The sequence below is a fragment of the Trichomycterus rosablanca genome, chromosome 25, assembly GCF_030014385.1.
Source record: "Trichomycterus rosablanca isolate fTriRos1 chromosome 25, fTriRos1.hap1, whole genome shotgun sequence".
NCBI classification, from domain to species: domain Eukaryota; kingdom Metazoa; phylum Chordata; class Actinopteri; order Siluriformes; family Trichomycteridae; genus Trichomycterus; species Trichomycterus rosablanca.
In genome coordinates this window covers 4,092,775-4,105,084 of record NC_086012.1, presented here as the reverse complement: position 1 = coordinate 4,105,084, position 12,310 = coordinate 4,092,775, and the positions used below count along the sequence as shown (strand labels likewise).

The following is a 12,310-nucleotide window of genomic DNA, read 5'->3' as shown; positions in this document are numbered from 1 at the left end:
GACAGACAGACAGACAGACAGACAGACAGATAGATTATAATTTCAGTTTTAATGTGGGGAAATATCACTATAAAAATATTAATATATACATGTTAAAAAGTAAACAGAAGTGAATAAATGTTAATATAAGTCAGTAATTGTAAATATAAGTGTATATCAGTGAAAAGAAGTGAATAGAAGAGTGAAGCGCTCGTTTAGGACTGACCCGCGGAGCAGAGCGATTGCTCTGAATTCGATTTCACCCACTGCTTTGTTTCCTAATCCATGTTCTCAGTGTCGATTATTAATGCCTGTTTACTCTGCATGGCGCCTGTGTTTGATTTTTCCAAAGCTTCAAAATAAAGGAGAGTCATTTCTAACACTTATAAGCGGTAAGAGCTCTATTTTAAATTGCTTTCGAGAATCGGAAATGCTTATATAACGTATATTTACTCGGCGCATTGTTGTATCGGCTCTGTGTTTATGTTTCTGTGTTAGCAAGTGTCATTGTGCTAATTTAACCCGGATCACGGTGTTCCGTACATGTTTGACAGTTTCTTCTTGTTTGTTGTTTTTGTAAACACTTGTTACTGTAAAGTGGCAGCAGCTGGACCAACACCTTTCAACCACTGGGGACCATTAAAAAGCCCCAGATTGTGTGATTTTGACAGTTAGATCTAGTCCTGACTTACTGTGCGGAAGACTGTTACTGTTAACAGAGATCCGTGCAGTGTTGGTTAATCTTATATATTATATATACACACAGTATAGTATTATCCTCAAGCATATTTAACTATTATTTTTACTGATCATGAACGATCCTCGTTTATTTACTTAAGGAGCGAATGAGCACGTGTTCTTGTTTACATGATGCCAAACAAACACACCAACAATTAACAGCTGATTTTGAACTAAACATGAGAATACACTTGTAAGACACATATATACCATGGCATTTTTGGGATTTATGCAACTTTTCTTTCTCTGTGATTGAACAGAAGTGACAGTGACTGACCTGACATCTGCATTTCGATCTTTGGCAGATATATCAGGATAATCTAGGGTATAGGATTGATAATTGTGATCATAAGTTCACAATAATTTATTAAGCACATTTTGCAATGTCAGCAATGTCAAACATGTCAGCAAGTATTCTGCATCCTCCACTAGTGTGCATATGTGGCATACACCAAAAGAATGGTACAGGCTTGAACGAATGACTCGAACACGAGGTTTTTTGGATCTGGTTTGCTGTTGAGGGATTTTGGGGTTTATTTTTTTTTCCCATAAGAAAGATCCTCACAAATCATAGCAAAGTTATTCTGACAAAACATGTTAATATGACAATATAATGCTTTTTACCTGGATAGATGTAGTCACAGTTGTTCAGTATGAATATTTTGTTGCGTGTAAACCAGTGGCGGCTCCTTAAAATCTCTCGGGGGGGCAATTGTTACGATGATGGCCAAGGTGACCCGTTCAATGGGTAGTCTTTATCAGATAGCATTTTATTTTAGGTGCAGCAGATCCAGAATAAACACTGGCATCAGGGCTGATGTGCAATGAATAAAGAAGTACAATTAAACAATTGGGGAGATACAATAAGTGCAATCACAATTCACAATTTAAAAATGACATTACTTACTTACTTGTAATTTACTTGTAACTTATATGATTTTCCCCCCTTTGTAGATGCTTGATGTTTAAATTTGGTCTGGGTGGCCCTAATTTTTAAGTTGCTAATTTATCCTGATTACACGATGGAGTTGCTCCGAACTGAGGTGATGGTAGTCATGGTGACGAGATCGCGACACCAGGTTACGTGTGACGCAAGCACGTAAGTGCGAGCCCTCCCGGAACCCATTCAGAATGTATTGCAGCGCCTGCAGTTCGATAAAAAGAGCCTTAACATGAGAGTCTATGAGAGCGATCCGGTAGGGGCGGTACTGTACGGGACACAACTCGACGCTGATTGGACTACGATATTCTGAGGCAAGACAGACTGTCCAGAACAGTCACAGCTGTGATAGAAAAATTTCTTCCCTTTCGCCCTTTGGTGGTGCGTCGCCCGATCGCCCCGAGGATCGAGCCGCCTCTGGTGTAAACATAAAAATGTAAACTGATGTTCAGAACAGTTATTAGATCTCAGTCAGATTGACATCGATAGGAGATTTTAAACCTATGTATTATAAAGGAGAAAAGATTGAAAACTGTAGTCAGAGACTCGCATAAAGGGACCACATTTTCATCAGTGGTGCAAAACCTATAGATATGGTTATACAGCATGAAAAAAGTGGTGAGTCAGATAAATTGTGACAGGTTTGCATGTAGGGCATACACCAAGAGAATGGTACAGGTCTAAATGAATGATCCCTGCAGAGAATCTGGTGGTTCTAGTGTTGGGACATTTTTCTAAACGGCTTTCCAGGAGCCTACGCACCATGTAAACAAGACCGAGATTGTGTTTCAGCCCAGCTTTACTCTTTCCTTCTTTCCTGTCATTACCCAGGTACTGAGTAAACATGGGGCGCCGCTCTTCAGACAGCGAGGACGACGGCTGCGGCCGACGGAAAAAGAAACACAGGCGGCGCTCCTCGTCGTCGTCCTCATCCTCCAGCTCTTCGGGGAGCAGGGTGACCGGTCGCAGCAAACACTCCGGCAGAAAAAGCTCGCGGTCCAGAGAGAGAGACCGGGAGAGGAGGTAAGGATGGATCGCTGGACTTGATATGATCCAGAATATCATATTTACTAGACACAGCACAACAAACTTGTGTTGTTGGTTTTCCGTTAAGGATGTTCTCATATTTGGCTGCATTTATCTGCCCTTCAGTTCCTACCAGTCTTTGGGCCTGTCCGAAAACCTAGCGATCCCTCTACATAGCCACATTTCATTCCATTCTACTCTCCTGAGAAGAGGGCATGTCTAAATTCTAAGATACCTTAAAATGCTGCCTACTGAGGTGCCTTAATTCACAGTCCAAAGACATGCAAGTGAGGTGAACAGGAGATGCTAAAATACCCCTAGGTACTGTATGAGTGGGTGTGTGAATGTGTGGCGACACCTCTCTTGACCCACTGAGACCCTGACCAGGATAAATCTGTGGTAAAACAGACAATGAATGAATGAATGAATTAATAAATGAGTGTGATAACCATCCTGGAGGAAGATCCAACCCTAATCCAGACTCAGCTTTTCATCCCTTCTAATCTCCTGGTACTTTATGAAGTCCATTATGGCATGGATCTGACCATGGTGAAGTTTAGGGGCAAATCAGTGCCTGTACATGGTATAAACGCCAGTGCCGAATCTTCTATTTCCAGAGGTTAGATCCCATCACCTCCACGGCCCCACATCACAGCGACTCAGACGACCCTCGCAGTGAGAATCTCTAATAGGAAAATGAAAAGAGAAGCATCACGTCATGTGACTCCTCACTGCTCCCCGCAGACGTATTCACAGTCTCTGTAAGATTCGCATTTTTCACTGGAGTCTTTTAGTGCTGTCTGTTTCAGTTCAATTATTCATGCCCTCATTTCAGCACACATTATATGTGATGGGAAACCATCGCCGTAGAAACAAATGATTGTTTTGGAAAGGAGAGGAAGGACTGGGTCAGAATGTTGTGTGTTCTTGTGGATGGTCGAGCTTGGTGTGCAGTAAATATACACAGATGGTGGGTCAATTCTCAGTGTCGATGAAAGTATGTAGACGCCTGACCAACAGTAAGGAGCTGCCCCCTTTTTATGACTACAAACCTAACGGTTTCCTTGTGGTCATCGCTCAGACCAGTATGGTTTCTTTGGTTGACAACATTTAGCAGACACTTTTATCCAAAGCGACTTGCAGTACTGTGACAGTATGTGTTCTAAGCAATTGAGGGTTAAGGGCCTTGCTCAGGGGCCCAACAGTGGCAGCCTAGCAGTGATGGGGCTTAAACCAGTGACCTTTCGATTACTAGTCCAGTACCCTAACCACTGGTGGGGCTTAAACCAGTGACCTTTCAATTACTAGTCCAGTACCCTAACCACTGGTGGGGCTTAAACCAGTGACCTTTCAATTACTAGTCCAGTACCCTAACCACTGGTGGGGCTTAAACCAGTGACCTTTCGATTACTAGTACCCTAACCACTGGTGGGGCTTAAACCAGTGACCTTTCGATTACTAGTCCAGTACCCTAACCACTGGTGGGGCTTAAACCAGTGACCTTTCGATTACTAGTCCAGTACCCTAACCACTGGTGGGGCTTAAACCAGTGACCTTTCGATTACTAGTACCCTAACCACTGGTGGGGCTTAAACCAGTGACCTTTCGATTACTAGTCCAGTACCCTAACCACTGGTGGGGCTTAAACCAGTGACCTTTCGATTACTAGTACCCTAACCACTGGTGGGGCTTAAACCAGTGACCTTTCGATTACTAGTCCAGTACCCTAACCACTGGTGGGGCTTAAACCAGTGACCTTTCGATTACTAGTACCCTAACCACTGGTGGGGCTTAAACCAGTGACCTTTCGATTACTAGTCCAGTACCCTAACCACTGGTGGGGCTTAAACCAGTGACCTTTCGATTACTAGTACCCTAACCACTAGGCTACAACTGCTCCTTTACAGTTGGCTGCAAATGCTGATTGGTGGCTCGGTGGGTAGCACTGTCGCCTCACAGCAAGAAGGTCCTGGGTTCGAACCCCAGGCTTGACGGTCCGGGTCCTTTTTGTGCGGAGTTTGCATGTTCTCCCCGTGTCTGCGTGGATTTTCTCCGGGGAGCTCCGGGTTCCTCCCACAGTCCAAAAACATGCAGTCAGGTTAATTGGAGACACTGAATTACACTATAGGTGAATGTGTGTGTGTGTGTGTGTGTGTGTCTGCCCTGTGATGGACTGGCGTTCTGTCCAGGGTGTTACTGTGTGCCTTGCGCCCATTGAAAAGCTGGGATAGGCTCCGGCACATATAAATGCCTACGATCAGGTGTCGTCATGCTTCGGTCGTTTCACTCCCATACTCCTTTATGAGCGTGTTGGAGCGGCATGGTGGAGCACAGCAAGAAGGTCCTGGGTTTGATTCCCAGGCCGGGCGGTCCGGGTCCTTTTTTGTGCGGAGTTTGCATGTTCTCCCCGTGTCTGTGAGGGTTTCCTCCGGGAGCTCCGGTTTCCTCCTAGTGAGGTGAACCGGAGATACAAAATTGTCCATCACTGTTTAACCAGTAACTACCTGTCCTGTCATGAATGTAACCAGTGTGTAAAACATGACGTTAAAATCCTAATAAATAAATAAATTGCGCATCAGGTAGGACGGAAGAATCAGTAGCGGACATGTAGACGGTAGACAGATGGAGCTGGATGAGAGACTGAGCGAGCAAACGAGGGAGTTCATTAGCCGAAATAATGGAGAGTAATGGGAGTCGGGGTGGGGGGGGGGGGGGGGGGTCTGTTGGTCTAGCTCATTTACAGAAGTGATGTCAGCCTTTCTAAACATGGTACGGTGAGTCATTCACGTTGATGGGTTCTGATGTTCTGCCTTCTGGTGCAGATGTGTGAGCTTAAATCCAGACTACTAGAACCAGCTGCATGGACATTTGCTCCTGACCATCGACGATAGTAGTAATTAGTAGTTTGGGGGGGCCCCGGGGGGGCACGGTGGCCCGGTGGCTCAGTGGGTAGACTGGCGCCTCTCAGCAAGAAGTTCCTGGGTTCGTTTCCCAGGTGAAGCGGTCCCGGTCCTTTCTATGTGGAGTTTGCATGTTCACCCCGTGTGGGTTTCCTCCAGGAGCTCCGGTTTCCTCCCAGAGTCAATTGTTCATGACTGTGTTTGACATTAACTTGAACTGATGAATCTTGTGTAACCAAAGTGTGTAAAACATGACCTAATAGATAGATAAATAAATTAGTAGTTTGCCCCTCTTGTAGCTATAACAGCCTCCACTCTATTGGAAAGGCTCTGGAGTGTGTCGATAGAGATTTGTGCCCATCTAGTCTAACTTGGTCGTTTGGGGTCAAGAGTTGGACAATATAGTTCATCCCAAAGGTGTTCAGTGGGGTTGAGGTGCTTTGTTCGGGCCACTGCAGTTTCTCTGCACCAAATTTGCCAGCGTAGCCAGTCAGGACGGCCGATAGCACGGCCGAGATTCGAACCCAGGTTCAAATCACTGGATTATTCACAAAGCCTCGACCATCCTTGGTCATAAAGGCCTAGACCTTTTTGGAAGCTCCTCTTACACCCGAGTTCCAAGTTTGGGAACGCCTCGTAGGCAGGAATTTTAAATGTGAAGGTTTGCAGTCATGTGATCATAAGCGACGTCACGTTCTTCTCTGTGCTTCAGGCGCAGGCGACGCTCCAGCAGCAGCTCCTCCAGAGGTTCCAGCCACAGGAGGCGGAGCCGCAGCACGGACAGGGGGTCACGGAGCCGCAGGGCCCGGCGCTCTCGCTCCCGCAGTCGCAGGAGGTAAGACGAAACGCTTCTGGTTTAACGTTTCCCAAGTGTTTGTTAAGTGACCGACTGCATCACCTGCATGAGGCGAGTTCATACGCGGATCAGCTTTGTGTATGGAGAGCCACACCCTGATCGCATTATTCCCCTCCCTTGTGCAGGCATCATTAATCAGCCAGTAGAGGTTGTAATTGCACCAGTCAGATAGAATAGAATATTATGGTGTGTAGTTCCAAGTAGAAATAAAATAAAGATTATGAAGTTTAGAACCGGGAGACGTTGTTATAGAGGAACATTAATGTTGGGACCAGACTGAGAGTTTTACACCTGCATGACTGCACCAGTATATATATTCTTAAATAAAAGAATCCTTTCCCCTCTAAAGTCGTGCTCATTTCGACTAGCACAGATGACAACGCGGCTAATTAGCTCCTGACAGCCTGCCATTAAAGACCTTCTGTTTTCAGAAGCACTTGCTCCTACCAGCTGCTGGTCCTCTGCACATGCTCACTCACACCAAACACAGCCGTTATCAGTGTACGTTATAATTATTTCATTAATTAAGCACAGGCCCGAGCACCCTCGGGTCGAACCGTATTTATCTGCCCTTGTGGCTCTTCAAAGCTCCGAAAACAAAGGAGGCACTTATGCTGATTAATTAATGCAATTAAAACAATTATATCTATTTACAGGTCGTTCACATGGTTCAGCACACACACAGACTCAGAAATACAGAAAACAGATTTGATTTGATTAACACACCAAATAAATGCATGTAAATCTCAAATAGATCAGCGGCTTCTGAAATAATTTGGTCGTGATAATTCGGTGCAGGGCAGGAATACACTGGACTGGACGCCAATCCATCACAGGGTTTTAGACATAGCCAATCATTTCTGTGTAGACGCCCAGACAGCCGACCCGAAACAGTCCCCTGTGGGACCCGAGCGTCGAGGACTAGCTTCACTGTTCAGTACATTTGTTGATACTCGGCACCTCTGAAAACTGCTGATTCATCAGTTTCTTACAAGTACTCTACAAGGTTCTCTCTTTGTGATGTCTAGAATTATGGTAGAGCAATATTGAAATAACTCGGAGATGCATTCAACACATGACGGTTTAAAAGATTTAGTTTTGCTTCGGACTTCGAAAAGAAAGAGACAGACAGGTAGGCAGGCAGGCAGGCAGACAGAAACACAGACAGACAAAAACACAGATAGACAGAAAGAAACATAGACAGCCGAACAGAAAGAAAGAAACACAGACAGACAGACAGACAGAAAGAAAGAAACACAGGCAGACAGAAAGAAACACAGACAAGACAGACAAGACAGACAGGCAGACGATAGAAAGACAGAAAGGCAGACAAATAAACAGACAGAAAGAAACACAGACAGACGGACAGAAAGAAAGAAACACAGACAGACAGAAAGAAAGAAACACAGACAGACAGAAACAGACAGAAAGAAAGAAACACAGACAAACAGACAGAAAGAAACAGACAGAAATAAAGAAACAGACAGACAGAAAGAAAGAAACACAGACAGAAAGAAAGAAACAGAAAGACGGACAGAAAGAAAGAAACACAGACAGAAATAAAGAAACAGAAAGACAGACAGAAAGAAACACAGACAGAAATAAAGAAACAGAAAGACAGACAGAAAGAAACACAGACAGAAATAAAGAAACAGAAAGACAGACAGAAAGAAAGAAACAGACAAACAGACAAAAAGAAAGAAACAGACAGACAGACAGACAGAAATAAAGAAACAGACAGAAACACAGACAGAAATAAAGAAACAGACAGAAACACAGACAGAAAGAAAGAAACAGACAGACAGAAAGAAAGAAACAGACAGACAGACAGAAAGAAAGAAAGACAGATGGACAGACAGACAGAAAGAAACACAGACAGACATACAGAAAGAAAGAAAGACAGACGGACAGACAGACAGAAAGAAAGAAAGACAGACAGCCTTTTAATCATCAATACAGATAATGAACATTTGAACATGTATTGTAGGTGTTGGGTTTTTAATGACGTCTACAAAAGTATGTGGACACATGTTTTTTTTCTTTGAGCTGTAATATTGCTCACAAGTAAAATGAACAATGAAGTAAGTTATATGCTTCCAAATGTCTGCTAACAGTTTGGGGAAGGTCTTTTAGTGTTCCAGAATATGTTCACAGAGACAGCTTTAATGAGTCCTGACCTCAACCCTACTGAACAGCTTCGGGATGAATTAAAACCTTGATTATAAGCCAGGCCCTGATTTGCTTTGCTGCCAATTTGGGCACAAATTCCCACAGACATTCCATCTAAAAATCTCCAGGACGCCTATTTAGGAGAGCGTCTACATACTTTCACGCCCCTTCCGAGCGCATTCGAACTTTTTATTCAGTTTGGAGCGCCGATCCGAGCCGAGCGTAACAGGTCGCCCCGGTCCGGGCCGCGATCCGTCACTGTCACGTTAAAACAGTTTGGGTCGACTTACGGAGCCGGGGACGAGGCACCCTGATAAATCAGGGGGGTATTGAGTGGACAGCTCGGCGTGATTGATATACTGACAGGATATGAGCAAGCTCCATGTGAGATCTAGAATATGAGAAAGAAAGAGATGGGGTGGGGGGGGGGATCTGTGAAGTGCATATTATTCAGAGGAATAAGAATAATAACTGCAGCATGAGACAAGCGCTGGAGAGAAGATTAGGGCAGTTTAAGAGCAAATATTGCTTTCTTTTTATGTGTAAATAATAAATAAATAAATAAAAACCCTAAAATTAGAATAATGTTCTATTATAGGCTGTTGTTATTTTTCTTTCTCCGTTCATATCAGAAAATGAGATGAACAGAAAGGACGCTGGTAGAGATTCGCAGACCCCCCCTCCTTCCTTCCCCGACATGTATGACAGACGAGCGGAGCTACAGTAGCTGATAACCCATTAGACATTAATGTTTATTCCTTTTGATCAAAGCAGGCAGTTCACGCAGCCTGGATGCTCCGCGAAGACGCTCCAGCTCAATAAGTCTGCGAGCGCAGGGTCCGCAACCTCTTTTTCATAGTCAAATAAAGCTATTTCATCCAATCACACTCGCTTTATACGCTTATAGTTTTAGAACAGGGTGGATATGAAGTTCTCCAGCCCGTCGCCGCGCTGGGGTAGGCTGGGAAATTAAAGCGCGGCTTATATACATATGCGGCTTGTTTCTGTACGCTTCATGTTCTCAGTCCTCACGTTCTTTACAGTCTGGCTTTTTAAACGAGGATTCCTAATCGGATAGAAAGTGACCCCTGAACTGGACGTTTCTGGAACTGTTGGCTTACAGCAAGAAGGTCCTTGTTCGATTCCCAGGTGGAGCGGTCTAAGTCCTTTCAGTGTGAAGTTTGCATGTTCTCCCTGTGTCTGTGTATCAGGGTCCCTCCCATGTACAAAGACGTGCAGATTGGTTAATTGTAGCTACTAAATTTGTCCTAGGTTTGAATGTGTGTGTGTGTGTGTGTGTCTGTGTGTGTGTGTGTGTGTGTGTGTGTGTGTGTGTGTGTGTGTGTGTGTTTGCCCTATCTGGACTGGCGACATGTCCAGGGTGTTTCCTACATTTTGCCCAGTAAATTTCCTGAATAGGAAAAATTGCTGGTATGATGCATTTATCAACATTAACTCTCTGAGCAGCTTGTTTGTTTACACCACCAGTGGTAAATTGGAATTAGCTTTCATCATCACTTGTTTTTCATTCTGTATGCGCCACTTACTGTCCATGTGCGATCTATCAGGCAGGCCTGGTTCCACTGGGAAACACTGGGTGCAGGGCTTGCCAGCCCATCGACAAAGCCAGTCAGGTCTGTGTAGACGTCTGGCGGGTGCCAATCCCAGCTTTTCAATGGGCGCAAGGCACACAGTAACACCCTGGACGCACACACACACACACACATACACACTCTCATTCACCTATAGGGCAATTCAGTGTCTCCAATTAACCTGACTGCATGTCGTTGGACTGTGGGACGAAACCGGAGCTCCTGGAGGAAACCCCCGCAGACACGGGGAGAACATGCAAACTCCACACAGAAAGGACCCGGACCGCCCCACCTGGGGATCGAACCCAGGACCTTCTGGCTGTGAGGCGACAGTGCTACCTACGAGACACTGTGCCGCCCAACAAGGAATTAGTCGGACATAATATAATATTAAACAATATAATAATAATAATAATAATATAAATATTAATAATAATAAAAGAGGTCTGCTATGGTTCCACAGCCAAGCAAGCTTAAAATCGATATCAAATGATATCAAGTGATTTGTAGCAAAATACAGACCATTCAGTTTCAAAACTTAAATTAATTGAATAAATTAAATTTAAAATAATAATAACAAATAAAAAATACTAGTGAATAAAGTAAAAATGAATTCAATATTTTCAGTAAAGCAGATGCCAGCACCACTGCCGGGACTAAACCCAGGTCTCTCTTCAGCAGTTTCTCAGGCTTTCTGAGGTTAAGAGGTTAAATGTAACTCACCACAGTTTAGCTAACCCACCACTTGACCTCAAAGACTGGACAGCACCTGCTCAGACCACAACCTGCTGAGAGACATCTCAATGATCAATATTTCATCACGTGCCACAGTGACTCGGGTTTTCGCTGCTCAAATTAGAGCAGCGGTGCTCGAACTGTGGTACGAGAACGACCGCTGGTAGTTAAAGCTCCACAGAAAATATGAACAATTTAAATGAAATAAAAGGAAACAACTGAAAGTTATTCATTTTTTCTTTTATGTTAAATTATAAAATACAAATAAAAAAACAAAAAGAAATAATTGCTATTAATCATTTAAAAAAATATTTTTGCTATAATTTAAAGGGAAGTCAATTGTATCATTTATTGTATTTGAAAACTGTAAATTAAAATTAAATAAGATAAATAATTTAATATATAATAAAAAAATTAAATAAAAAAATTAAACTGTTTGAAAATATATATATATTAAAAATAAGCTTAAAAAATAGAATTATACTTAGATAAAAATATAACTGCGTGACTGACGCTCTTCTCTCTACAATAAAACGAGGTGTTAGAGCAGAACGTCTATCTGATGACTTTCCCGGCTGCTTCCTAACCGAATCACTGTCGCGGCTTTACAGGAAGCGGAGAAACAAAAGGATAAGAGGAAAAAAATAGTTCATGTGATTGATACACTATATGGCCAAAAGTTTTTGGACACCTGATTATGAGCCATCCTATTCCAAAATGAATGCTATTAAAATAAATATGTGATCAATGTGATCGATGCGATCCTTTTAGCTAGAACAACATTCGCTCCTCTGAAAAGTCTTCCCACGAGACTTTGAAGTATGTCTGTGGGAATTTGTGCCTATTCGGTATGTTAATTCCAAAGCTGTTGAGTAGGGCTGAGGTCAGGCCACTGGAGTTTCTTTAAACCATGTCTTAAACAGAGCTTTGTGCACAGGGGTACAGTCAAGCTGAAGCAGGAAAAGGCCTTCCTTAAACTATTGCCGACAATTTGGAAGCCTTTACTCAGAAGAGGTGTCCGAATACTTTTGTCCATATAGTGTGTATGGCTGGTTTAGGTCTGATTAAACACCTTTGGGATGAATTGGAACACCCATTGTGAGCCAGGCCTTCTCCCAACATCCATGCCTGACCTCACAAACCGTTTTTGAGATGAGGATTTGGAATGGGATGTCCTCATGGTCATGGTCAGGCGTCATTGTTAGATTTGGGGACTCCGCTGGAGGTCACATGATCCTGGAAGCACCACTAGCAGGTTCCTTATGTGTTCTTTATTGAATCCAAATCAACACGGTTCTACAAGCTCAGATCTAAGAGACCTCTCTTTCCTTTCTTTCTTTTTATTTCAGACGTTTTTTTATCTCGTCCTTACATC

The 12,310-nt window shown here is 43.4% G+C and overlaps 1 protein-coding gene across 1 annotated transcript in view; it reads left to right on the top strand.

The window, feature by feature from the left end:
- The first annotated feature begins 297 nt into the window (after window positions 1–297).
- rsrc1 (arginine/serine-rich coiled-coil 1) overlaps window positions 298–12,310 on the top strand; it is a 134,056-nt gene continuing 122,043 nt past the window's right edge. Inside the window, exons 1-3 of the mRNA XM_062987435.1 lie at window positions 298–371; window positions 2,489–2,680; window positions 6,296–6,418. Coding sequence (XP_062843505.1) covers window positions 2,502–2,680; window positions 6,296–6,418 — 302 coding nt within the window. The 5' untranslated portion in view covers window positions 298–371; window positions 2,489–2,501. The remainder of the gene's footprint in view (window positions 372–2,488; window positions 2,681–6,295; window positions 6,419–12,310) is intronic.